General features: G+C 43.4%; 3 protein-coding genes across 9 annotated transcripts; 2 read left to right on the top strand and 1 right to left on the bottom strand.

Moving 5' to 3' along the window:
- The first annotated feature begins 1,997 nt into the window (after positions 1–1,997).
- Positions 1,998–6,329, top strand: cnbpa (CCHC-type zinc finger, nucleic acid binding protein a). Of its 6 annotated transcripts, none has more exons than XM_033629840.2 (6): positions 2,065–2,117; positions 3,319–3,381; positions 4,079–4,190; positions 4,448–4,513; positions 5,018–5,216; positions 5,316–6,329. In XM_033629840.2, exons 3-6 carry the CDS (start codon positions 4,082–4,084, stop codon positions 5,431–5,433), a joined length of 492 nt encoding a protein of 163 aa, XP_033485731.1. In that variant the 5' UTR covers positions 2,065–2,117; positions 3,319–3,381; positions 4,079–4,081; the 3' UTR covers positions 5,434–6,329. The 6 variants fall into 6 exon arrangements, with proteins under 6 accessions (XP_033485725.1, XP_033485730.1, XP_033485731.1 ...); XM_033629835.2 differs by having other exon boundaries at positions 2,071–2,117; positions 4,079–4,196; XM_033629834.2 differs by lacking the exon at positions 3,319–3,381 and having other exon boundaries at positions 1,998–2,117; positions 4,079–4,196.
- Positions 6,330–7,109: 780 nt separating this feature from the next.
- On the top strand, positions 7,110–14,359 carry LOC117257734 (haloacid dehalogenase-like hydrolase domain-containing 5). The gene is made up of 8 exons (XM_033628017.2): positions 7,110–7,384; positions 9,837–10,040; positions 10,205–10,317; positions 10,413–10,506; positions 10,615–10,648; positions 10,734–10,908; positions 11,392–11,580; positions 13,093–14,359. Exons 1-8 carry the CDS (start codon positions 7,265–7,267, stop codon positions 13,487–13,489), a joined length of 1,326 nt encoding a protein of 441 aa, XP_033483908.1. The 5' UTR covers positions 7,110–7,264; the 3' UTR covers positions 13,490–14,359.
- A 5,898-nt stretch (positions 14,360–20,257) lies between these two features.
- Positions 20,258–26,865, bottom strand: gp9 (glycoprotein IX platelet). Of its 2 annotated transcripts, XM_078169911.1 has the most exons (3): positions 26,651–26,865; positions 24,127–24,162; positions 20,258–24,044 (listed from the first exon to the last, which is right to left on the bottom strand). In XM_078169911.1, the coding sequence occupies exon 3, from the start codon at positions 24,041–24,043 to the stop codon at positions 23,303–23,305; it is 741 nt and encodes a 246-aa protein (XP_078026037.1). In that variant the 5' UTR covers position 24,044; positions 24,127–24,162; positions 26,651–26,865; the 3' UTR covers positions 20,258–23,302. The 2 variants fall into 2 exon arrangements, with proteins under 2 accessions (XP_078026037.1, XP_033484004.1); XM_033628113.2 differs by lacking the exon at positions 24,127–24,162 and having other exon boundaries at positions 26,651–26,861.
- Positions 26,866–27,825: the final 960 nt, after the last annotated feature.

Genomic DNA, 27,825 nt, shown 5'->3' on the forward strand with positions numbered 1-27,825 from the left:
ACACACACACACCACTATTAGACTGTTTTGATTATGGATTGTTTAGGTTTATGTACACTCTCATTCCTGATTCTTTGTTTTCAGGTTTATTACTTTAACTTTGGGGCACTCACAAACAAGAGCGAAGTGAAATAATTTCACTATGTATCAAACAAACCTCTTATTCATTCATGCATTATTCATCAGAAGACTGTAAAATTATAATAACAACCTAATAATTTTAAGAAAAATGATTTTTCTTTATTGCTAAGAATCAAATCATCACACATTCTACCTTTATTTTAACTCCTCAAAAACTGTATCCTTAATATATTTCTTTTGGATGGACCCGCACTTGTAAAGCACCTTTCTAGTCATCCACGACGAGTCACATTCACCCATTCACACACACTTTATGCCACTTTATAACACACTCACACACTGATGGAACAGCCATCAGGAGCAATTTGGGGTTCAGTATCTCGCTCAAGGATACTTCTACATGCGGAGTAGAGGAGCCGGGGATCGAACCACTGATCCTCCAACCCGCTTTACTTCTGAGCCACAGCTGCCCCCAACTGTGTAATGTGTAATGGAAGCCTAAAATGTCACATAGGAATGGAGTGACCTTACTTTCCTTAAGCTCATTCTGTTCAAAAGAAATGGACTGTCAGATATTTGTCGGTGAAGATTCTCGTCATCCAGGTCATGGTAATCCTAAGCGCTATATCTTAGGCAACTGGACTTGCTTGCATTTCTTGAAGATGTTTTGCCTCTCATCCAAGAAGCTTCTTCAATTCGTCAAATGGGACCAGGGGTGAATGGGTGTGAAGTCGTCTGGGGAGTCTTGGGATCCCTCCCCAGAAGTGACAAACCAAACCCAGTTTGAGTTTTGCAATCTCACTGTTAGATGCCACTAAATCTAACACCAATGTTTCCTAACTAGTGGGTCGCGGTCCAAAAGTGGGTTGAGGACCTATTCTGAATTGCAAGTGTGAGATGATGACATCACTCCAGTTTTAGCCTCTTTACACTAGCTCCCAGTGTGTTTTAGACTAGGTTTTAAGATTTTACTGATTACATTTAAGGCTCTTCATAGTCTCCCTCCCGGTTATATCACTAACCTGTTAGTGCCGTACACGCCTGGCTGTACTTTGAAGTCCTCAGGGAGAGGTCTTTTGTCTGTTCCAGAGGTCTGCCTGAAAAGTAAAGTTTGCTGTCAGGGCCCCGAGGCTGTGGAACAATCTGCCTGAGGAAATCAGGTCAGCCGAGTCATTGATCTCTTCTAAGTCCCTTCTTAAAACATACTTTGATCAGAGGGCCTTTCCTGATTTCCCTCATACTACTTGAGTTTAAAGTTCATTCACACCGGGAGTGTCAAACTCATTTTAGTTCACAGGCTACATACAGTCTGATTTCATCACAGGTGGGCTGGACCAGTAAAACCACTGCATTACATCTTACAAATTAACACCTCCAAAATGTTCCCTTTTTTTTGTTTAAAGGAGTACGTCTTAAAAAAGCTAATCCATTTACAAAACAGATGACAAACAGCCTGTGATGTCTTCAGAGGAATAAATGCAGTTTCAACAATATTTCTCAGTTGTTCAACGTTCAATTAGTCGACTACTCACTGTCATTACATATGCTTTTTTCCATACATTCCCACTCCTGTGTAGTATTACACATATGTCATTTCAAAATATAAAAATTATTATTAATAATAATAATATTATTATTCTTAGTTGTAGGAGTAGAAGTATCACTTGTAGTATCAATAGTATTTCTATTCTATTCTATTCTATTATATGATATTATATTATATAAAAATATAGTGTAAGTAGAGTATATTTCTATTGTTAAAGACATTTCCTAATGTTGGTCATTTTAAGTGGGGAAAAACAAGAGCAGTCGGTTTAGGGAAAAGGGCCATTCCGTGTCTGTGATTGGCTGATTCATAGAGGCGGTGTCCAGATATCCCCGTCTTTGATTGGCTGCTTTCAGAGTATGTGGCCAATGACTGCGCAGGTTTTTACTGGATACTGTGAATGACAATTCAGGAACTCCTAATCACACCGCATGTAGCGCAAAGAAGGAGGCGTAAACACTGACAGAGCTAAGTAACGGTAGCCAGCGAGGTAAGCAATAAAACAGCACTTTAATCCATGTAATCAGTTCACTGTGTATATGTGCAAACTTTAAAACTCTACCGTGTGAACGCGATTGTGGCGGAAAATTTGACGTTTGGTCGGTTTTCTTGAGTAAAAAACGCTCTGGTTTGCTTTGGTGTAACGGAGCATCGGGTGCTCAGTCCGGCCTGCTAACAGTAGCTCGTCACAACGACTTTAGTGTGTGCGCCCTGCGCGGGAAATTTTGTTTTAACGGTATATCCGCTTTAATACCCGTCGGAAAGCATTTACGGTAAACATCTACCACCATAGGCGTCCGATCGTCACTTTCCCACGGGAGAAAGAGCACCGATCGTCGACTGAACCGTGCTTCTTGGTCGTGATCGTGAGGCGGTGTGCTAACGTGCTAGCCAGCAGCGCCTGTGTCTCGCGAGCACGCAGAAAAATCAACGTGACTAGGCCAACGTTAGCGTAGCTCCAACCTTTGGCATTTGATTTTGTTTTAGCTCGGAATCACGCTGTGTGGTGTGCTTACGTGGAGTTACACGGTCAGTAGATAATTTTAAAAGGCGACGTGTGCTATGTGTAATTTTAATTTGACTGCTAGCTAGCTATTTTAGCATATGTTCCCCACAGCACGATGTGGTGGGACTGCCCTCTGGAGCTAACGTTAGCCGTCCAACTTAGCATACAACCCACGGCATGCGCTCATGGCCATTTCTGTAGTAACGTCAGTCCGTGGCGTGTAGCACCATGTTGGACTAAATTGTCGACGATAATTAAAACTCAACTAACCAGAAGAGTCGAGATAGTTTGTAGCTTTATTAAAAACATTTCAGCAACTATTAAGTGAAACAGTATTATGTAAGCCCAATGTGAGGCCCAGCGTGCATTTCGATGACCCGTTACAAGCAACAAGTTAGCCTGTGCAGTCTTTGACCAAGGTAATATAACCCCAGCTGTCACGTTTTGTTATCCCACGTCGACTTCTGGGTTCTTTTTGGGACGAGCTTGATTACTCATTAACTCACGTTCTTCCTGACTTGATGTCTTTAGCACCGTCAGCAAAAAGAAGTTTGGCCTATGGCGATCACAACATGATTCCATTGACGAGAGCGTGTAAGTTAGCTTAGTAGGTAGTTGTAGTCTGATGGCCAATTATGATAGTCTACGCATCTGAAAAATGCAACCCCCTTCTGTTTGACCGTAGATTAGATCCCCCACCTGGTAGTCCTGATGCTAGACTGACTCCTGCAGTACTGGTCTGTGAGTTGTAAGTGTCCTGTCATCTGACTCGGAAACAATATTTTTCTGAGTTTGCATTGGTTTCGACAAGCCTGCAAAAGCTATTTAATTATGTCCATGTGTACACTGGCTGCACTGTTAAAAAAAAAAAAAAAAATCCCCATCATCTGTAACAGCTGTCCATCTGCCAGTCTCAGCCTGTGTAAATGGCTGCAGTGGCTAAAATGTAAGATTTATTGACACCGGGCACTCACACCACATACGACAAATTGCACAATATGTGTGTTTTAGAGCTTAAGTGCATTGTCACTGAGTGTGTTTGTAAATAGTCTAAACAGATTTAACCTCAAGCCATAAGAGTAATGTGCTATGCTAATGCTTTTAGGTTCACTAAGCAGCTTAATCGTTCAAAAGGCCTCGTTCTGGGCTTCATCTGAGCCAGAAAGTAGAAAATATAAACAATATAAAGCTGCATCCATGTCCTCTCAATTATTCCCTGTGACATGCATGATTAAAATGTACAGATGCAGCACTGGTTAACATAATATTTAAAATTTTCTAGTGGAAAATTTAAACATTTGTGGTGTGAAAGCCTGGTCAGATGGACAGCCAAATAAAAACAGTTAACTGCATCCAGTGTAGACAGTGGGTGAGTTGGAAAAAAATGCATGTAAAGATAATATTTTAAACTGAATTTAACTGATATGTGTCCTGTTTTTCTTTAGGTAATGGATGGTTGCAGCAACAATGAGTGTTTTGGATGCGGCCGCCCGGGGCATTGGTTGAAGAACTGCCCTTCCAGCGGTTCACGTGGACGCGGCAGGGGTCGGGGACGAGGCAAGGGTACTATCTATTATCCAGGCCACACCCAATACAGGAGAAATATCACAACAACCTGACTAACATGTTGTTTTTTCTCTAAACCTAACATACTCTGTGTTACTACCTTGTAGCTGTCGTGTTGGGTTTCAGATGGGTCTCAGCGTTCCCAGTAGAACATATTAATTTGAGTAGAATCTCTTGGGGAAATGAGGCCGTAAATTACAACCTTGTCTTCCTTTCTTCTGTGCATACTAATGTGGGTGTCTTTACAGAGTTGTTCTGTTATCGGTGTGGAGACCAAGGACACATGGCCAGGGACTGTGACCAAACTGAGGATGGTGTGCATTGTGGTTCTATTTCTTCCAATTCAGTTAGGTCTGGGCAACAAAGAAAAAAATGAATCATCTCAATTTATTGTTTACTTTATTGATACTTTAACTAAATATTTACACAGTGAGAGTTTTGGTAAATAATCATAAGTAATCAGGATATAATGACTAAGTGGTTAAAGGCAAAGAAAATTACATTATTTACCTGTATCTCAGCCTTTGAAATCAGGGAAAAACAACACGTGTGATAGCCAAAATCTGAGACGATATCCAGCCTCATATATAATACAGTATGATATTGATATATTGCACAGCTCTACCCTTAATATTGTATCTATTGGAGGTGTCAAAAATATCAATTTATTGATACATACAGGTTCTGAGTATTTGCAACTGTAGTAATACTCATTTTTGACACTTTCTTAGTCTTTCTTGCCCAGTTTCAGTTTATTCGTAACAAACTTCTTTTGAAATAGTAATTTGTTTTTGTCTTCTTTTTTGTCCCTGGTTCAGCGTGCTACAACTGCCACAGGAGTGGCCACATTTCCCGGGACTGCAAGGAGCCCAAAAAGGAGAGGGAGCAGCTGTGCTACACCTGCGGCAAAGCTGGCCACATGGCCCGCGACTGTGAGCATGCCAACGAGCAGAAGTGCTACTCTTGCGGTGGGTTCGGTCACATCCAAAAACTGTGCGATAAGGTGAAATGTTACAGGTGAGTGCGGTCTTCACAGCACTGCATTAGACTTGTTCTCATTCACTCATGTTCACTTGAATGTAAGTTGTCTCTAACTTAAACTCATGTCTCCTTTAGGTGTGGCGAAATTGGTCACGTTGCTGTGCAGTGCAGTAAAGCCAGCGACACTAACTGCTACAACTGTGGAAAGGCAGGCCACTTGGCAAAAGATTGCACCGTTGAAGGCAGCGCATAATCAGTGCCCTCTGTTGCCCCTCCTTTTTTTCAGATTGATGGTTGGTTGTATTATTTTCTCTGAATCCTCTTCACTGGCCAAAGGTTGGCTAACAGAGGCTAGTCCCAGGCCAGTGAGCCTCTCGACATGTAATACAATGAAAGGGGTGAAAAAAATATCTTTCTGCATTCAATACAAAAATGTTTTAGTTTGGTAGCGGTGTTATGTATAATGCTATGTTAAAGAACCCCCCTTTCCAAGCCACTGGTGATCAGAGATGAATAAATGGGACTGAACATATGGGAAACTATAGGACCTCTGAACTTGTGGAAGTGAGCCTCAGTAAAATGAGATAGAAGAAGGGAGTAAATGGAAACCGAACTTCCATGTATGGTTATTTTGGTTTGTTTTAGTGGGATATGAGTTGGCCAAGAGAGTATGACATGGAAACAGTTCATAACATGATGCATTTCAGCCCTACAAGCAGCTAAGTGGGCGATAACAAACTACATGTTATATTGCTGACATATAAAAAAATTTTTTGGCGGTATTAAAAGAAACATGTTCTTTTATAGAAATCTGTTTACAATTTAAATATCACGTGGTAGTCCAAGGTAGATTTTTCCTTTCAAAATGGCTTTGGATTTTTTTTTTCTCTTTTTGTTTTCTGTTTTTTACCTTGGCAGAAAATTTAACATCAAGAACAGTTGTCAGAACAGCAGAATTAGGAGTTATTTGGGAATGAAAAAAAGTTTTCACAGAAATCAAAATGTTATTTTTGTACAATATCACTTAGACTACTGTATAAATACCATTTGCTTGTACTCAGTTTTTAAGTCGGAAGGAAAGTGCAACTGAAGTCCTAGAAAATAGAAATGTAATTTTAAACTATCAATAAAGTTGGAGGCGCACGGGGAGGACCTGTTGTCTGATGTCTTGTTTTCTGAAATGCCTTTTGCACATGTGTGTCCATTCTCAAGTTAAAGCCTGCTGCATACTCAACTCATGACTCTATAAAAACAATTTACATCTTCAAATAGGCTTACATGCAACATGATCTGATGTATAAACACAACCTGATCTGCGGTTTAACAGTACACAAAGCAGACTTCTCCATTTTGTCCTTTACATCTGCAGCATTAGATCACAACACATTTGTGCAACCATTCTCCTGTTAAAAGGGAGCTTTCATTTGCAGAGCATATAAGGTTAAAACTGGAATGAAGATCCTGGTGTCTCATCAGTGGGTCAGATTTCCCTGTCAAATTTCTCCTGGTTCTCTGCAGTAAATTTAGCCACCCTGAGGCGCATCTAGGACGCCAGGGCAGGCTGCTGTGCGTGACATCATGCATGTGCTGCTGCGTCCTGGAGGTGAAGTCGGGGAGTAAAATGGAGAATTGGGATCTTGGGGATCAGAAGTCCCGATGTTGTGCCTCACATTGCAAATAAAAATCATGGGATATATGTTAAGGGATGGGTGCAGATGACTGATCAATGAGCGCGCGTGTTTGCGCAGCCCCTCTCCACGTTATCCACCAAGCTGCCCGCGCGTGCAAGAAATGGAAAAGCTCCACCTCGGTGTCTAAAATGGCAGCGGGGGTTGCAGTGCAGATGCAGCTCTACGTCTCCTTCCGGCCGAGATGCAGCAAGAGACCCTCCTACTCCTCATATGACGTCATCGGGTCTCGCCCAGTCAGATTATAGCTGAGAAAACATCTGAGGAAGAAAAAATAAAACAACAAGCCGATCAGCCAGCGCGGCCGGACCGAGCCGGCTCTAGCTCCAGCTCCATGCCGGGTCCATTTGAGTTTTATTCTTTTCTCTTTTAAAAACCCGGTGCTAAACAAAGGAGATGAGGGGACTCCTGACGTTTTACCGGGGCCTGTGTACCCTGAGTAACCGCCAAGCCAGACGCAGAGCTGGGATTGTCGGTTCTCGGTGCGGGCTTTGCGGAACTCAGTCAAACAGCAAGGTACGGTTCGAGCTGTTGCTGCTCCTCGGCTCCCTTAGGCAAACAATATGTTGTTGACCTGTAGTTGTTTTTGAGATTTTTTTTTTTAAATTGCAGTGTGTCAAATCGATGTTGCATCCAGGATTGCATGCAACTTTGTCAGATGTGGACGCACTGCTGCTGCTGGCGGGGATGAAACAACAGGGGGGATCTGACATCAGGGAGAACAGCAGATGTAGCTTACTGTGTGTTTTCCCTGGTGAGAAAAACAACCGCGGATACACTGTGTTCCCAGTTTGATGGGTTTTTTTCAGCCCCATTTGTAACTCGCAAAAACAGCGAGAAAAAGACGCGTTTACACATCTGTATGGGTAGATACAAGATTATGTGTAGTGTGCTAACAGTGTGAGCAAATACACCAATGTGCTGCTCCTGTGTCACCATAAGATTCCCAGTATGTTGCCTACATAATAAAGGGCCCATATGATGTCATAGCCTGCTCTAGAGTCAGCCCTGTCCTTAGTATGGTGTAAGAAACACACTATGATGTGTGCAAACAATAGTCTCAGACATTATTCATACTGCAAAGTAAATTTAAGTAAACTGATGTGGCATTTTCTAGAAAAAAGAAGACTTTGATTTGTGTTCATGTTGTCACATTAAAGGTCCAGTGTGTAGGATTTAGCGGCATCTTGCGGTGAGGTCATTCTTCTGCAGTGATGTGGGCACTATGCCGGACTGTTGTGAGGTGAAGAGGGAGGCGAAGCTTTCGATTTACTGGTCCATCTATGTCCCAATCCTCACCTATGGGCATGAGCTCTGTGTAGTGACCGAAAGAATGAGGTCGCAGATACAAGAGACCAAAATGATTTTCCTCCATCGGGTGGTTGGGCTCAGCCTTAAGCAGCCTTCAGACCAAAGATTCCCCTTCCAGGTAACTTGTAACGATGGGCACCCATTTGCAACTTGGTGGCCTTGCAACGTCTTGCAACAGTACACTTAGCTTGATATGGTTCTTATTACAGGCTTAAGTGCTGTCTTGTCATACCTTGACAGTTTTGACGACTGCGTCTATCGTCGTCATCAGAAGCGTCACATGGTGATGTGTCCTTTATCCAGGTTGTCATTCCACCACTCAAGTGGAATGACGGTGCCCCCTGGCGCCAGGTGCCAGGGGGCACCATCATTCCGGGGGTTCCCTGCTATCCAACAGCCCATCAGGTGACAGTACAGTACAGTTCACACCGAGGCACTGAACTGTGACTGGCTCTCGTAAACCGCTGTCGTTCTACAGCAACAGGTACGTTGCGATGTAACGTAAATCTGAACAGCACAAACCCCAGAGGGCACATGGATGCATCAGCAGAGTATTAACTGTTCTTGTACGTGACTGTCTGTGGTTAGATACCCTAACGTTACCTTTTGTCAGCGCTGTATTGCATTGTTTGACTGTGACAGTGATTCTGCTGTGGCTTTAGCATCATTAATAGCTGTGCTGTGCCATGTTTACTACTGTGTGTTTGCAACAGCCACAGCGTGAAAAGAAAGCACGAGCTTTCCGCTGATTGGTTACAAGGTTCGAGACGGTCTGCAACGCATTGCCCGCGATTGAACAGGTTGAATCCCTGGCAACCGCATGAGCCAACCTGAGCCGACATGCAACTGAGTCGTTCAGACCACTGCAAATTTTCTCTGCAATATCTTAAAACGGTTTTGTCTCGTCTGGCATCTTTGGTCCGAACCGGCCTTTAGAGATAGGGTGAGGAGCTCGGACATCCAGAGGGTGCTCAGAGTAGAGCTGCTGCTCCTTCGGGTCAGTTGAGGTGGTTCAGGCATCTGATCAGGATCTTCCTGAGCGCCTCCCGTTGGAGGTGTTTCAGGTATGTCCCTCTGGTAGGAGGCCCTGGGGCAGACCCAGAACACGCTGGAGAGATTACATATCTCATCTGGCCTGGGAACACCTGGGGTGCCTTGCTTGGCATGCTGCCCACGCGACCCGGCCCTGGATAAGCAAATGAAAATAGTTGGATGGATATGATGATCTTTAGAATAGACTATATTGTTTAAGATTAGGCCAGTAGTTCTCAACCTTTTTTTGGCTTGTGACCCCCCTCAAAAGTCAGTGTCTAGTTGGGTCCCCTTGCCATATTTCAGATGTCTATAAGCTGTTAGCAGAAAAGGACTCCCTCAGTGTGTAGATGTACTAGTAAACAGCTTATTCTAAGGTTACAAAAAAACAAAACAATTTTTTGTTTCAGGTGATTAAAACATAATTAAAACATAATCATGACCGTAGTTGTGTATACTTCTTTGGATGCCCCTAAGTCCTACACACTACATTGACCGGGCATGTCGCCTTTCAGTCACCCTCCTTTATCCGCATAGTGTTGCTTATATTTCTGCCTGTAAAAGAAAACAAAACCTCCGCCTGCAGTTTGGCTGATTAACCTGTATCTGTCCTTCCCTTTTGCAGCAACAGCCAAGATTCGGACTGCTGTTTGACATTGACGGCGTGCTCATCCGTGGAAGGTTGCCAATCCCTGCTGCAAAAAAGGCGTTCGAGAAGTTGATCGACTCTCAGGGACAATTTGTGGTGCCCGTCGTTTTCGTCACAAATGCAGGGAATTGCCTCCGACAAACAAAAGCAGACCAACTCTCTCACATCCTGGGAGTACCTGTGAGTCACCGAGCTGTTGAGAACAAATTGCTGTCGCAGCTTTATGACTGTTCTTCGCAGATTCAATATGACTCAGAGACAAAACTGCACTTCTTTTTAGGATTAATCTGGCGTCCCCTGGTATCTCTGCTATTAACCTCTGCTAACACTCACTCTATTTCCAGATTACACAAGATCAAGTCATCATGTCCCATAGTCCCCTGAGGATGTGTAAGAAGTTTCATGATAAGTGTGTGCTCGTCTCAGGACAGGGACCGGTCTTGGAAATTGCTAAAAAGTATCCTTGAATCTTGTTTCGGGGTTTTCTGTTTGCATCCATTTGAATTAGGTTTGCATACTTCTCTTCATTTGGCCTTAACAGTCTGTCTTTAGTGTTGGCTTTAAGAATGTCGTCAGTGTTGATATGCTGAGGGAATCGTTCCCATTGCTGGACATGGTGGATCACAACAGGAGACCCACAATGCCGGTGAGACATTGAAATCTGGTGCAGAAATTGGATGTCAATAACAGAACATCACACTGTTATTTAGTCATACACAGCAGCACATGTTTAGTTTCTCCTCTTTCATTATAGTCCACACCTGTCGGAAACCTCCCTAAGATTGAAGGTGAGAACATGTACTGTCTTATCTGCTGCCAGTTATTTACTGATAGAGCAGAGATTTTGTGTTAATCTTTTAATTCCGCACACAGCCGTGGTTCTGTTCGGGGAGCCGATTCGATGGGAGACCAACCTGCAGCTGATAATTGACACTTTGTTGACCAACGGTAACCTCAACGGCGTTCACCAAACCCAAAAGACGCCTCACCTCCCCCTGCTGGCCTGCAACGTGGACCTAATGTGGATGGCTGAGGCACATTCTCCACGGTAACCACAAACGGCGTTTAATGGTATACTGTGCAGGATTCTTGGTTACTGTTTGCATCGTCACACCACACCATTGTCAGAAAAAGTGAGAGTAAAAGCCAACCCCAGATTTGCCCTCGTTTGGTGTTATGCTTCTCTATATTTGCTTTTTTTTTAGTGCTGTTTCTCTTGGATGCATGCTGCTTATGGTCTGGCACCTGGATGTTACCTTTTTCTAAAGTTAGGACCTTACCTGAGCGCTGTGAGTGTACACAGCCGTAAACATCCTGAACACAGAAACTAAGAAGAAAATAAGAAAATACAGGCACAGGGCAGAGTCCCTGCAGAAAAATACACCGCCACAAACCTCTAGTGGGTCATAAGTGTTGACTGAGAGGGAAAATCCTGCATAGTATACTTTTAACATCAGCAACTGACACAGCATATTTCAGGCTGCTGAACGTAAATATGTCCTTTCGTCTTCTATAATCTCCCTTGGCTCAGGTTTGGCCATGGGACCTTTCTTGTGTGCCTAGAGAACATCTATAAGAAGATCACAGGTAAAGATCTGAAGTATGAGGCGCTCTTGGGAAAACCCAGCGAGCCGACCTACCATTTTGCAGAGTACCTCATCAGAAGCCAGGCCATGCAGAGGCAGTGGAAACTTCCCATCACTTCCCTTTATGCTATAGGGTAAGACACCAAGCTTTGTCTCTGTATTGTGAATGTAACGTATGGAATAAACTAAGGAAGCGATGAGACCACTGTGATCAGAATTCCTTTTGACGCAGTGTGGCGACAACACGCATGTTATAAAACAGAGAGCAGGAGCAGGTGCTGCACACACAAACTGAGTAAACCCCGCCTGACTTTTATGTGGCAGTCACTGGAAGTGCGTGTGCTCACATTTTATCTTGTGATCTTAGCACACTGAGGCTAAGGCATTGCTCAATGATACGGTGGGAAACAAATGAAAATGCAGAACTCTGCTCTTTCAACTGCCCGCAAGTGTGTCAGTAAACACATCCCACCGTCAGAACGTGCATGTTTCACTTCAACTTTTTTATCACGATTGTTGCTGCTGTATGAGTAAGCCCTTTTACCATTTAATCAGTAGAGCTGACTAGTAGGAATTTAGTTTTCACCAGTGGAAATGACAGCAACAGTTTAAATTAATTTAAGATATCTGGAAAAATTGTGACATGTTACAAATACATTTTCACGTGTAGAAATTACATTTTGAGTAGTCAAAACTGATTTATAGATATCTTTAATTTAATTATAGAAATCAGTAATTCCCTTTTCCCTAGTAAGAATAACAGTTACAGATTTACAACTGAATTACCACGTGTCGAAAAAGGATTTGGACTAGTGGAAATGTAACTTCTAGGGCTGTCAAAGTTAACACATTAATAACAAGTTAACGCAAATTCCTTTTAATGCCACTCATTTTTTTTGAAGCGCAATTAACGCGCATACCTTCTGTAATTATAACCCGAGGCCCACCTGATAGTTTGGGAAATCAGGAAGTGATGCAGCAGTTAAGTTACAGATGGCAAGCAGAAACAAACTTCCGTGACCAGAAATGGCTACAGAAAAGCATCTTTTGAAGTTCGGCTTCACGGCCAACGTTTACCATCGATTTCTATTCTAAATCAATGACAGATATCTATATTTCAGTTTTGATATGTTGAAACTAGTCAGTTAGAGTTGAATAGGCTGTGGCTCAGAGGTAGAGTGAGTCATGTGCGAATGGGAAGATTGGCGGTTTGATCCCCGGCTCTTCCAGTCCTTATGTTGAAGTATCCTTGGGCAAGATACTGAACCCCAAATTGCTCCCAATAGCTGTTCCATTAGTGTGTGAGAGTGTGTGAATGGTTACTGAGTATGGTAGCCTCGGCCACCAGTGTGTGACTGTGTGTGTGAACGGGTGATTGTGATGTAGTTTAAAAGCACTTTGAGTGGTCAGAAGACTAGAAAGGTAAGAATTCTAACTCGTCCAAAACTGATATCTACAATTGCTATTACCGTGACTGATTGAATGTTAAAAGGGCTTGTCATAGCTTCTGTGTTGGCATAGCAGTTGCTTTAATTGGTCCTTGGTTGATGGCGTAGAATAGAGCAGCAGATAGTAAACACATTTTTGCACACATCAGTATTATTGCTCACTTTATGCTTACTTACCGATCTCTTCCCCTCTCTCAGGGATAACATTATGACTGACATCTACGGCGCCAATCTATACAACCGCTACCTGGAGGAAAGAGCTGCTAGAAAGAACCCCAAAGCCGTCGCCAAGATGGTCTCCGCCACCGGGTCCACCACTGCGGTGCCCCAGGAGGAGGAGAGCGACAATCTGTGGGAGAGTGAGCTGGCGCTGCCCACCGCCACTTCCTGTAAGTCTGTCCTCGTCTGCACAGGGGTCTACAACCCCAACGAAGAGGTGCCGTCTGATGCAAACCACTGCATCAAAGAGACCGTGTTCCACGGGCACCGGGACTTCAGATTCGATCCTGCGCTGGTGGAGCCAGACCACATCGTGCAGGACGTGGACGAAGCTGTCGACTGCATCTTTGAGCAGGAGAAGTTTGTGCCTCAGTAGAGTTTTGAGCCAACAGGTTTTGTGTGATCATGAAGGTCCTGGTAGAGGGCAGGTGGAGCATTAACGCCACTTAATGTGTAAACCTGTAAGAGCCTAACACTGTGGACATTGTTTTACCACCTGACAGGGCATTGACAAAATATGGGTCATCCTCTAAACTTTCAACGTTGAGACAAACTTTAGAGAAAAGTAATCACGTAACTGTTACCGTCAACCGCTCTTTTATATTGTTTTTGTGATAGTCTTTAATTACCTGTTTTCATTAAGGAAAATTTTAAGGAACTGCCTTATTTGACCCTACTAAGTATTTTTTTAGATGATAGTAACGTTTTAGATAATTGCAAATCCTGAAACCATCCTATATTTATTACAAGACTTTACCAGTGTTTTTAAGAAGCATATTCAGATAACGGTCGACCTTTATTCTCAAGGTGAATTTTTATTATTGCATTTTAAGTCATTTGTTTACCCATTTATCCTGAAAAATCTATGCATGAATATGAGAGTAATACTTGTACTGTAAAGGAAACCACTGTTTGATGTGCAGTGTCGTCCTCTAATAGTACTGTCTGTCTGCATTTTGTCTAGTCGTGAGAGTCTTGACCAGTATTTGCACAGATCAGACTTTCGTCTATGTTAAATGTTACCATATCTTCCTGCCATGACCTGTTTATTATTACGTGGAAATTCATTTTTATGCTGAAATATTTCAATTCCAGAAGCAAAAGCTATGAAGACATTTATTTAGATGCAAGAACAATGCCAATCAAAAACTGTTACCGCTCCACATTTCCTCATTTGTAGTATTTCAATCATTGTAAATACCTCACTGTGACAAAATATAAGGAATAGTTACACACGTTTCGCAAATGGTTTGTGTGTGTGTGTTTTTTTTTTTCAATCAAAAAAGATCCATCAGAAATTGCCAAGATATTGATCACTGTAATCAGACAGCATTGTGTGGATTCTTCTACAACATATGCACCGTCTCTGTGCTTATAAACAGAAATGCTCAAATAGCTCAGTCCTCTGGTGCCAGATCAGGTTTTTTTTTCCCAAATTTGGCACGAACATCAACTTAAAGAATGAACTGATTTCATTTTGGGGGTAAAAGGTCAAGGTCACCATGATTTTGCATCCATCTCATTCTCATTAACGCGATACCTCAAAACGGCCTTAAGGGAATTTCTTTAAATTTGGCACAAACGTCCACTTGGACTCAAGAATTTACTGATTAGAATTTAGTGGTTGAAAGTCAAAGGTCACTGTGACACCACAAAACATGTTTTGGACAGAACTCAAGAATTCTTACACTAATTATGACAAAATTTCAAACAAATGTCTGATAGAATAAAATAATGAAGTGATAAACATTTTATCCAAAACGTCAAAGGTCAGCTTCACTGTGAGCTTCTGGCCATTATTTAACGTCATATCTCAGGAACAGAAGAGGAGACATTTGCTCAGCTATTAACTGGTAACACTAATCTCGGGTGTCCACCTTGAAACTGTGCTGATTGTATAGATCTTCGCTGTGTGAAGCCTCCATGTTTTCACATGGACACAGACTGTAAGAGGAGTTTGACTGATGTGCGAAGGCATACAACTGCAAGGTGGTGATAATACGTTAATTCTTTATTTTGGACAGCAGTTTATATTACAAATAATAAACAGCAGGACAGAAGCAATTTCTCCTGCCATTCACTGATTTTTTCTAAACTTTAAGAAAATGTGTACATTTTGGGAGAGATAGAGTGCACACAAGAGCAAAAAAAAATTCGTCAGGGAGAAACTTGAGAAAAAAAATAGAATTATAGGGTCATTTATTCAATACCTTCACAAAATCTGTCTGTAAGGTCCTTACATATAAGAGCTATGTCCAGTAACTTTTTTTGTTGGTAAAAACAGATAAAAGTACATTGCATTCACTGAATAAATACAAAGATGGACATCTTCTCATAATTACGAGATCTTTTCTCATAATTACAAGATAGTATCTCAAAAATACGAGATATTTCATAATTACGAGATCTTTTAACATAATTACGAGATACTATCTCATAGTTACCAGATATTTCATAATTGCGAGATATTATTTCATAATTACGAGATCTTTTCTCATAACTACAAAATACTATCTCATAGTTACGAGATATTATTTCATAATTGCGAGAAATTATTTCATAATTACGAGATCATTTCTCATAATTACGAGATACTATCTCATAATTACGAGATATTCCATAATTACGAGATCTTTTCTCATATGAGATACTATCTCATAGTTATGAGGTTATTATTTCATAATTACGAGATCTTTTCACATAATTACGAGATACTATCTCATAATTACGAGATAGTATTTCATAATTACGAGATCTTTTCTCGTAATTACGAAATAATAACAAGAGTTGGCGTACTCGGCCCGGAGGGTTACCGGGGCCCCGCCCTGGAGCCAGGCCTGGGGCTGGGGCCCGTGGGCGAGCACCTGGTGGCCGGGCCTTCGCCCATGGGGTCCGGCCGGGCCCAGGCCGAACCAGCTACATGGGCTCGTCCCCCTGCAGGCCCACCACCCGCAGAGGGATCCAGAAGGGTTTGGTGCAGTGTGGATCGGGCAGCAGACCAAGGCGGGGCCTTGGCGGTCCGATCCTCGGCTACGGAAGTTGGCTCTTGGGACATGGAATGTCACCTCTCTGGAGGTGGAAGGAGCCGGAGCTTGTGGAAGAGGTTGAGCGCTACCGGCTAGATATAGTCGGCCTCACCTCGACACATATTTCCGGCTCTGGAACCCAAGTCCTTGAGAGGGGTTGGACTCTCTCCTTTGCTGGAGTTGCTCCGGGTGAGAGGCGGAGGGCCGGGGTGGGTTTTTTGATAGCCCCCAGACTCTCTGCCTGTACGTTGGGGTTCACCCCAGTGGACAAAAGGGTTGCGTCCCTGCGCCTTCGGGTCGGGGAACGGGTCCTGACTGTTGTCTGCGCTTATGCGTCGAACAGCAGTTCAGAGTACCCGCCCTTTTTGGAGTCCCTGGGATGGGTGCTGGACAGTGCCCCGACCGGGGACTCCATTGTTCTGCTGGGGGACTTCAACGCTCACGTGGGCAATGACAGCAGGACCTGGAGGGGCGTGATTGGGAGGAATGGCCTGCCCGATCTGAACCCGAGTGGTGTGCAGTTATTGGACTTCTGTGCGGGTCGCAGTTTGGCCTTAACTAACACCATGTTCGAGCATAAGGATGTCCATCGGTGCACATGGCACCAGGACAGCCTAGGTCGCAGGTCAATGATTGACTTTGTAGACGTATCATTTGACCTGCGAGCATATGTTCTGGACACTCGGGTGAAGAGAGGAGCAGAGCTGTCAACTGATCGCCACCTGGTGGTGAGTTGGATCAGGTGGCAGGGGAGGACGCCACGCAGACCTGGCAGGCCCAAACGAGCAGTGAGGGTCTGCTGGGAATGCCTGGCGGAAGAACCTGTCAAGATGATCTTCAACTCCCACCTCCGGGAGAGCTTCGACCGCGTCCCGAGGGTGGAGGGGGACATTGAGTCCGAATGGGCCTTGTTCCGCTCTGCCATTGTCGAGGCGGCTGTTGCGAGCTGTGGCCGCAAGGCCGCAGGGGCCAGTCTTGGCGGTAACCGTCAGGCTGAAGAAGGAGGCCTACAGGGCATGGTTGGTCTGTGGGTCTCCAGAAGTAGCTGACAGGTACCGGTGGGCCAAGCAGAGCGCAGCAGCGCGGAGGCAAAAACTCGGGCGTGGGAGGAGTTCGGTGAGGCCATGGAGAAAGACTATCAGTTGGCTCCAAAGAGGTTCTGGCAAACCGTCCGGCACCTCGGGGGGGAGGCGGCAACTTGCTCACACTATTTACAGTGGGGGCGGGGAGCTGCTGACGTCAACTGGGGACATTGTCGGGCGGTGGAAGGAATACTTTGAGGAGCTCCTCAATCCCACCAACACGTATTCCAGTGAGAAAACAGAGCCGGGGGTCTCGGGGGCGGGCCGTCCAATTTTGGGGGCAGAAGTCGCCGAGGTAGTGAAGGAACTACGCGGCGGCAGAGCCCCGGGGGTGGACGAGATTCGCCCTGGATATCTCAAGGCTCTGGATGTTGTAGGGCTGTCCTGGCTAACACGCCTCTGCAACATTGCGTGGACATCGGGGGCAGTGCCTCTGGAGTGGCAGAACGGGATGGTGGTCCCCATCTTCAAGAAAGGGGACCAGAGGGTGTGTTCCAACTACAGGGGGATCACACTCCTCAGCCTACCCAGTAAGGTCTACGCCAGGGTGCTGGAGAAGAGGGTCCGGTCGATAGTTGAACCTCGGATTGAGGAGGAGCAATGTGGTTTTCATCCCGGACGCAGAACCGTGGACCAGCTCTTTACCCTCGCCAGGGTGCTGGAGGGGGCATGGGAGTTCGCCCAACCAGTCCACACGTGTTTTGTGGATTTGGAGAAGGCTTACGACCGTGTCCCCAGGGGCATCCTGTGGGGGGTGCTTCGGGAGTATGGGGTTGGTGGCCCTCTGTTAAGGGCCATCCAGTCCCTGTACCGAAGGAGCACGAGTCTGGTTCGCGTGGCTGGCAGTAAGTCGGACCTGTTCCCAGTGAGGGTTGGACTCCGCCAGGGCTGCCCTTTGTCACCGGTTCTGTTCATAACTTTCATGGACAGAATTTCTAGGTGCAGCCGAGGGATGGAGGGTGTCAGGTTCGGTGACGGGAGGATCTCGTCCCTGCTATTTGCGGATGACGTGGTCCTCCTAGCTCCATCGAACAGTGACCTCCAGCTCTCGCTGGGACGGTTTGCAGCCGAGTGTGAAGCGGCTGGGATGAGAATCAGCACCTCCAAGTCTGAGGCCATGGTCCCCAGCTGGAAAAGGGTGGATTGCCCACTCCAGGTCGGGGGGGAGGTCCTGCCTCAGGTGGAGGAGTTTAAGTATCTCGGGATCTTGTTCACGAGTGAGGGTAGGATGGAGCGGGAGATTGACAGGCGGATTGGGGCGGCGTCAGCAGTGATGCGGACGCTTAACTGGTCCATTGTGGTGAAGAGGGAGCTTAGCCAGAAAGCGAAGCTCTCGATTTACCGGTCGATCTACGTTCCAACCCTCACCTATGGTCACGAGCTTTGGGTAGTGACCGAAAGAACGAGATCGCGAGTACAAGTGGCCGAAATGAGTTTCCTCTGCAGGGTGGCTGGGCTCAGCCTTAGAGATAGGGTGAGGAGCTTGGACATCCGGGAGGGACTCGGAGTAGAGCCGCTGCTCCTCCACATCAAGAGGAGCCAGTTGAGGTGGTTTGGGCATCTGGTAAGGATGCCTCCCGGACGCCTCCCTTGGGAGGTGTTTCGGGCATGTCCAGACCTCAGGGCCGCCCCAGGACACGTTGGAGGGATTACATCGCCCGGCTGGCCTGGGAACGCCTCGGGGTTCCCTCGGAAGAGCTGACGGAGGTGGCTGGGGAGAGGACTGTCTGGGCTTCTTTGCTGAGGCTGCTGCCCCTGCGACCCGGACCCGGATAAGCGGAGGACGACGAGACGAGACGAGACGAAATAATGTTTTGATGTTTTATTTGTTTAGTGAATGCAATGCACTTCCTGTAAAGTGAGTCCACCGAGAAACACAAGGACAGTACTTTGGGTCAACGTTTTTCAGAATAAAAGCATTATCTGTAGACTTCAGAAGTGCATTGCTGAAAAGATAATGTGTTGATTTTTTTTTAAAGAATGCGGTGTACGTCCATATAAAATATAATCTTTTCTGTAAAATAAATAACATATATGAGAGAGCGGGGTTGGGTGGGACATAACCCTCTTACTCACAGAAAAAATTGAAGAGTTATTAAAAGAATTGAATCCCTGAACAGATACAAGTGTCTGTTAACAATTAAAATGTAAAATGTTTGTAAAATGCACAAGGAGTGCATTTTCCTAACATTCAGCCTCCACAGAACAATTGGCACAAGAGAGATGCAAAAATATGTCAGGGGAAGACTTGAGAAAAAACAAGTAGAACAAAAATCAGTGAGGTTTGCTAAAAAAAAAGCAAAATTATAGAGTCATTCATTCAGTACCTCCACAGAATCTGTAACGGCCTTACACATTTGACCTACTTGGTCCAGGATTTAATGAAATCATTTTTCTGAAAACAAAGAGAAAAAGTAATCTTTTCTGTAACAAAAATATAATTTCATACATGTACATCCACTCCTGAATTGTTCAGGTAGTAACCAGCACCATGTGAGGGCTTTTTTATGAGAGGATATCAAGACAGAAAATCAGAAAATTAACATGTCCTAAAAATGATAAGGGAAACTGCAAGGACAGATGAGTGTTAAGGGAATACTTCACCTACAGTATAACCATTTGTATATTGATTAGTCATGCTGTGTTACCTTGACTTTTGTTTTTCTCCCATGCCCACATGGAAAACGGTGAACATATTGTTTGTTTTTTTTAATTAAGGACCATGTTTAACCACTACCAAGTCTCATTTATTCAGTTGAATGATCAGTACTTCCCAAACACATGCATTTTTTCGGGGCTAAAAACCTCAGGATTGTTGTCTGGTTTTGAAAAGAGCACAGAGAAGTTTCACTTTCAGTTCAGTTTTACATAACGAGGTTTTGATGAAATGCATGTTTGTAGTCCTGAACATACGACTGGATATATGTGACTTGGATTATACTGCACGAGTTTGTAAAGGAATGTTTTGATATAGTTTTGCTGTTGTTAAACGTCCCTGATCATTTGAAAAAAGAGGGAATGCCGCACACTCAGCTCCAAGTAAAAAAGGAATTTTATTTAGGACAACGTTTCGGCACAGGGCCTTTGTCAAGTCTTAACACACATGGGAGTGGCTGATAAAGCCTTCTTTGAGCAATCAGCTCACCTGGTGTACACACCTGGTCTGCATTTGACACTAATCACCTGCGTGTTTGACAGCAGAGAAGTGAATAAATCAGCTGATTGCAAAACTCACATCAGAGATCAAACATCACAATCCATATAAATACAATCCTATCAAAATATCCATTTCAGAGAAGAAAAGGGAAGTATGCAATACAAAACATTCTGCACAGGATCCCAATGGACACAAAAAACACAGATTATTCCAAAACAAACACAATATACAATATTTATAAAAAAGAAGAACAGATCAGCTGCACATCAACCTATAAAAAGGCATCATTAGCAATATAAGCTGTACCTGGTCTCTGTCACTAGAACTGACACTATTTATCTAGAGCAAAAAGCTATAGAAAACATTTCAAATCGTAATCAACATTCAGACCATTTGGTGCCAGAGTGTTCAAATAGTGTATGTAGAAATGTTCTCTCCTAGATAAGAGGTTTTCTAAATTACCACCTCTTCTGGGAAGGGAAACCTTCTCAATACCTATGTATTTCAATGAAGCAATAGGATGATTAGCTTCCACAAAATGAGCAGCCACGGGATAATTAAGATTTTTGCATCTGATGGTACTACGATGCTCTGCGATGAGGGGTTTTTAATTCCCTGCTTGTTTTGCCTACATAGGTCTTACCACAAGGACAGGTAATCAGATAAATCACAGATTTTGTGTGGCAAGTGATGATCCCTCTAATGGGGATAGATTTACCAGAATGTGGATGTCTATAGGTACTACAGCGGTAAGTATAATTGCACTGAGCACAAGACCCACAGCGTCTGTTACCATCCGGGATAGGTATAAGTAATCTTTGGCTAGATTCCAAAGTGGGGGCCAAATCTGATCTTACTAGATAGTCTCTTAGATTGCTACCATGTTTAAAAACCACAAGAGGGGGATGTGTATAAATTTGATGAAAATTAGGGTTGGACTGAAGGATGTGCCAGTGTTTCTTAATGGTACCTTCAATCTTCTCAGACTGTTTAGAATACTTGGTGGAAAAAATAATAGAAGATTTTTTATTTTTTACTTTCCTCTGAAACAGATCTGGTCTTGGTCTAGTGTTGATACGATCCACAGCTGAATTAATTTGAGTTGACTTGTAACCTCTTGCACCGAATTTTTTCTTCATCTCAGTCATGTTTTTATCAAAATTAAACTGTCTGCTACATATCCTCTTAACCCTGCAGAACTGACTGTAAGGGAGGCTGTTTTTTAAAGGGAGAGGGTGACACGAATCAGCTCTAAGTAGACTATTGTGTGCTGTAGGTTTAATGAAAAGGTCAGTGAAAAGTGTGTTATTCTCACGTATGATCCACAAATCAAGGAAACTAATACGATTGGAATCAAAATCCATGGTGAACTTAAGAAAATCAGAACAATTATTTAAATAGTTGAAAAATGTTTTCAACTGATCAACACTGCCTCGCCAGAGAACCCACACATCATCAAGAAAGCATTTCCATACCACTATGTTGTTTTTGAAGATGGTATTATTGTAAATGTACATCTCTTCAAAAAAAAAGCCATGTACAAATAGGCAAAAGAAGGTGCAAAAGGGCTTCCCATAGCTACACCTCTGTTTTGGAGGAACCAGGAGTCTTGAAAAATGAAATAATTACATGTGAGAATTAATTTTACAAATTCTACAAGACAAGTTAATGAAGGAAAAGAGCTGCAGTCCCTTTTAGACAGAAAATGTTCCATGGCCATAACGCCTCCATCATGAGGGATAGAGGTGTAGAGGGAGGACACGTCAAAAGTAGCGAGAATCAGTTCATCCTCAGGAAGAGGGTTTAGAGAATCAGCAATAGATAACATGTGATCAGTGTCTTTGATGTAAGAGGGAGCCTGTTCAGCTAGAGGTCTGATGTGAAAGTCAACATATTGTGAGATGGATGACGTCAGCGATCCAATTCCAGACACAATCGGGCGGCCAGGGCTTTTTTTTCAAACTCTTGTGGACCTTAGGTAGAGTGTAGAAAGTGGGGATTATAGGATGTTCAATTTTTAGGAAATCAAGTTCTTTTTTGGTTATTTCACCCACTTGAAAAAAATGGTCCAGAGTGTTGTAAACAGATTCCTTGAATAATTGTGTGGGATCGCTAGACAGTCTCTTGTAGAAAGTGTCATCAGAAAGTTGTCTTAAACACCCTTCAACATAGTCAGACTTATTCAAAACAACAGTAGCTCTTCCTTTATCCGCTGGTTTGATTCTAATAGAAGTGTCGGCTTGTAGATCTTTTAAAGCAGTAATTTCATCTGTTGTAAGATTACTGTAGGGATTACAATGTTGCTTGTTTTTTAACAAGGAAGACACATCCTGAGTAACCAATCTGCAGTATGTTTCAATTGAAGGGCTACGATTAATAGGGGGACTAAAATAACTTTCACATTGTGACCAATCGTGCACAAAGGGTCATTTTGTGGGTGTTTTTACTTCTTTCTGAAACTCTGCCAAGAAAAGTCTAATCACTGGACACTCCCAGAGTACATGCAAACTGTCTCTCGGAGACAGCCACACCAGTTGTGAGACAAATACACAGCATGCACAGAGTATCTGGACATTTCCAGTTAGGTTGCAGTCATTTCCTGTACAATTAATATCCAAAATTATCCTCAATATTCTTATATTTTTTAATGTTACTGTGTCAGTAGTGAACACATTTCTTGAGCTGAAACCCAAAATGCTAACGTAGGACACTTTTCAGTTGGATTGTGTATCATCTGATGTGTTTCCCTGGAAAAAACAATAGGTTGCACTGTAGGAAAAAATGGCAGTTGCCCAAGAGGACATCTCAGGAGACGTGGCCACAGTGGTTAGAAAAACAACAACAACAAAAACAAAGAAATCCTTGGCCATGTTACTGCCCTTTTTGCCACTTGTAGTCTTTCTAATTCCACTGTAGTAGGTCCCTCAGGTCGCCTTTATCTTTATATTGTGCTTCTTGTGCAACACATCCAGCACTTGTGGCAGTAACTCCATGTTGAGAAGAGGCTTTTCTAGATCCTCTGTACAAGGGAGGGAAGTGGTGCTGAAGTCTGAATCTGTGGTGAGCAGCCTCCTCCTGTGTTTGGGCTTCAGCGAGCACAAAGAGTCGGCCTCGAATCCTGAATGTCTCTCGTCTATGTACAGGATAAAGGTGGAGGTTCTGGCTAATCTCAAGCTCAACAGAAGCAGAACAACGAGGCAGCACAGCATCACTGCCATTATGGCGTCAAACGTCCCATTGGTACAGCTCGGTGCTGCACAGGAAGAAAAGAAGTCATCGCTGAGTTCAGTGATGGCTTTGTCAGCTACAGAGCTCGGACTGGCACAGATGGGCTCCTTGGGCACAATAGCCTTGTTCCCCAGCAACCAGTTCCTTAGGTACTGGATCCTGCAGTCACAGTGGAAGGGGTTCCCAGATAGAGAGACCTTTTTCAGTCTGACCAGTTTGTCAAACAGACCTGGAGACACTGAGGTGAGCTGGTTGTCCTGCACATGGATCTCTGTGGTGTCTGGGGGCAGGTGAGGCAGCTCCACCAGGTTTAAAGAGCTGCAGTTGACCTGCCGACCAGCAGGCAGTGGGGCCGAACATAGGCAGGCCTGACCAGTGGTGTGTGTGCTCGATGTGGCCCAGACAAGGAAGACAGCTAGGCTTAAAGTGGAGGGCATCCTGCAGGATCAGGACAAGGTTAGTCTCTATTTGCACTGTAATTTCCAGTTTGTGTAATAATGGTAACAGAGAGGATGCTTACGGTGTAACACTCAGCAAGTTGTTTCATTGGAGAATTCTAAAACCAAATTAAAATGTTAAAAAAAAATGGGCATTAATAATGGGAGCCAGAGGTACAGGTTGCCTACCCCTGATCTTAGTGATGGGGTTTCTCGTTCACCTGTGAGAGCCAGTTCTTTGGCTCTCGTTCACTTTGAAGAGCCGGTTCAAAGATGCGGTTCGTTCGTTCGTTCTTTTTTGTTTTGTTTTGGTTTTTTGCTGTGAGTGTGTGCGTGGCTGTGATCTGGATATTGTAGTGATGTGTGTGACGTTCACGAACGAGCCGAGTCTTTGAACCAGCTCTTTGAAGTGAACGAGTGAGCGGCTGCACTGTCTTTCTCCCTCACAAACTAGTCTCTCTCAACTTGTTCCGGATCAAATAATATGAAATTAATGGATACAGAGTAGGGACTGGCTTGTTCACTCTAAAGAGCCGGTTCACTCGTTCACTTCAAAGAGCTGATTTAAAGACTCGGCTCGTTCGCAAACGTCACATCACTACCTGATCTAGCGTGTAGGATTCAGTGACGTCTAATGTTGAGGACTGCATATTGTGAAACGCAAATGGCCCTATCTAGAGTCAGTGGGTACATTCCAAATGTTATACCTTTTCTTTTTACTTTTAGTATGAACTGCAGCTGCCCTTTAAAAGTGCGTACTGTTACGTGCAGTATGGACACAATCGGGATATACTACTTCCTCATAACATTACACCCTGAACTTTGACCCTCTTGCTTTTATATCCATTACTTTGGAGATAAAACAAAGGCCACTTACGGAGTTCTCCAGAGACGGAGAGAGATCTGCTGTTATTACTTTGCAATGTATGTTTTTTAACTTCAAAGTTAAAACTGCACAGATTGTAGATTATTACATATTTTATTTGCGACAGTGAATGTAAACAATCAACATTCCTATTATTACTATTCAACTAGTCAGCAATTCCTTGAATGAGTTGCCATCTGAGCAGTCAATCAGCTGTCATCTGTTTGCGGGTCAGTCGATGTGACGCATCGTCCACAATGCAGAGGATTGTGGGTCAGAATAGACAGAAAAGCATGCTGGCTTGCACACTGCAAAATCGGACCGGATGTAGTAAAACATCCTGGTATTTTTGACGTACTGCTTTTGACATACTATGTTTTGAGACATACTGAATCTTTGGCATAGGGATGTCACGATTATAGATTTTCTTGGTACAATTATTGTCAGAGAAATAATCACGGTTTTACGATTATCACGATTATTATGCATTAATTAATTTCACACTATAAATGTGTAAAATCACATGAATACTCCTTATAGATCTTTAAGTTTCATTTATTCCCATGCCAACATAACAAAAATAATATAGCACCAAAGAAAAGTAACCAAAAAGTACAAGATTTAATGACAATAATCCCATTGGAATTAAACAAAAATCACCTCTGTGTTAAACATCCACAGCAGGATTTCCCTTTTGGGAAAAAAAGGTTTCAAATGCTACATGTATTTCTTTACAGACTTTCTGTAAACTATATTACAAAAATGTTTCTGAACATTTCTTTTGGACCTGAGAAGAGAATTTTTAAACAGGAAAAAAAAAACATCTAGCTAGCTTTTGATTTATAGATGCCCTTTGAAACATAAATAATCCATACTTTATCACTCGGAGACGCCTATTCACCTGTACCACTTGTGTAACTTTATTTTCATTCTGTGAGAGTTGCGCTCATCTGCCTACTGTATATGGTTCTGCGTCCCAGCATAATCTTTGGAGAGTGACAGTGCTGAGGAATCTTTACAAATAAGTAACTGTGGCATTTAAAATCGCGGTTAATAGTGAAATCAAATAATCGTGTCATCCCTAGTCTGGCATACTATATAGTATGGTAGTATGGGTATTGTTACGCATAGAGTGTTTGGTTTGTCTGTTCTGGGCTACTGTAACAACATGGTGGACTCCATGGAAGAGCACCTGCTCCATATGTAGCTATAAATGTCTCATTCTCAACAAAAACACAATGATTCTTAGCTTCAGGTGATTATACACTAATGAAAACATTGTCATTTATATTATATCCAATTTCTGCCAAAAAATCTCGCTAATGCTGCATTCACATGAAATCAGGCAGTCATCCTTCTGGATGGTACAAGAAAAACAGACCAGAAACACACATGACGATATGTTGTGATGGTGATGCCACAGGCCATTATATTAATAATAATTTTGTGTAATTTTTCTACCAATGTCCAATGATTGTCCAGCTTGCCTGTGTTTTCACCTTGTGTGACAGAGCTACGTAAAATCCAGCTATAAACTCGCCCCAGAGGACAGCAAAAAGTTAAAATATTTTCACTTTGAACTGCAGTACTGTCCACCCGGCCTCACTTAATTTTACTGTACTGCTTTTGTTCACTTAACTGATATCAACTTTGCTGTCAACCATCTCCTTGATTCCATGTGAACGCAGCATAAATCCTACACACTGGACCTTTAAGCAACAACCAAAAAAAGGAATACAAACCTTTAAGAGTCAGACCAACTTGGAAGTTTCCTCTGGTGTTGCCAGTCATCCTTAAAATCTCAACATATATTCCCTGTCCTAGTTTCTCTGTTGCATTTGAGCTTAAGAACGTTTCAAAAGTCCTCCTGAACTCAAGGTCTCCCTTGTTTGTAACTGACGTGTTATTAAACATAATAGTCGTACGCCCAGGACGGAGCAGCGTCAGTGTGAGGAACGCACCAATAACACCGCACGGTCGTGGCCTGTTTGACATGAAGGAAATCCATCTGCTCAGAGGAGATAAGAGTTTATCTGTTAGAAACAGTGGCGGAGTGTATCTGAAGCTCTCCCACACGGTGTTTATGACATCCACTGCAGTGCTGAGGGCACAGAGGGCACTTTACTGCAGAATACAGCTGGGAGCATGTACAGCTTTATGTGAAATTAAATTTACCTGTGAGATGTTTGAAATACTGAGTGAGCCAGAGGCTGAAGAGCGAATGTTTCTTAATGGGAACTCTGAGCTGCAAAGCAGAGTGGACATATATCCGGAAAAATCTACAAAGAAACAATTTAAGGAGGGTGTCTACATAGATTTAGATGCAGGAAACATGTCTGTGCAGGTGTCTGTAGAGGTGGGTGTGGCTAGTAGTCAGCTGCAGGGGAGAGGTGTGGAGGGATGGCTAATGAAAGTAGCACCAGGTGAGTTGATTGACAAAACTGATGCTGGTTTGTTCTGATTACAACTCTCCCTTTTCATGCAGCAGTGTGCTGGCCCTCGGAGGACTGTGGCCCAGACCAAGGATCAGGACACCGCCTGAGTTTATGGTTTAAGACTGAATGCGCTGGAGGAGCCAGGCAGCATTTTAGTATTGCATTTAGATGGAGTGCTGAATCTGTGCGTGTGTGCTGGGGAGCTCACAAGATGGCTACACTGACTTCTCCCATGAGCCATCATCCCACACCTCTCCCCTGCATCTGACTACTAACTCGTCCATACACATGTTGACAGTATGGACATACTATCAAATACAATAACAAAGAAACCTAACAATAGATTTACAGACGTTACTGACAAATAAAACACATTGGGTTGGAATGTATTTTGTTTTGCAGGATGATTCATATACTGTATACACACATTCCCACATTGTCACAAACTGGCTCAGTGAATGTGACAAGCAGGGAGTCCATGC

The sequence above is a fragment of the Epinephelus lanceolatus genome, chromosome 8 (genome assembly GCF_041903045.1).
Source record: "Epinephelus lanceolatus isolate andai-2023 chromosome 8, ASM4190304v1, whole genome shotgun sequence".
In the NCBI taxonomy this organism is placed as follows: Eukaryota; Metazoa; Chordata; class Actinopteri; order Perciformes; family Serranidae; genus Epinephelus; species Epinephelus lanceolatus.

Bases quoted from the DNA above. Each gene is read 5' to 3' on its own strand.
- cnbpa (XM_033629834.2), top strand. From the start codon at position 4,082: ATGGATGGTTGCAGCAACAATGAGTGTTTTGGATGCGGCCGCCCGGGG. The intron at 4,514-5,017 runs GTGTGCATTGTG...TCCCTGGTTCAG, and splicing joins CTGTGACCAAACTGAGGATG to CGTGCTACAACTGCCACAGG. The intron at 5,217-5,315 runs GTGAGTGCGGTC...TGTCTCCTTTAG, and splicing joins GATAAGGTGAAATGTTACAG to GTGTGGCGAAATTGGTCACG.
- LOC117257734 (XM_033628017.2), top strand. From the start codon at position 7,265: ATGAGGGGACTCCTGACGTTTTACCGGGGCCTGTGTACCCTGAGTAAC. The intron at 10,507-10,614 runs GTGAGACATTGA...CTTTCATTATAG, and splicing joins ACAGGAGACCCACAATGCCG to TCCACACCTGTCGGAAACCT. The intron at 10,909-11,391 runs GTAACCACAAAC...CCCTTGGCTCAG, and splicing joins GCTGAGGCACATTCTCCACG to GTTTGGCCATGGGACCTTTC.
- gp9 (XM_078169911.1), bottom strand. From the start codon at position 24,043: ATGCCCTCCACTTTAAGCCTAGCTGTCTTCCTTGTCTGGGCCACATCG.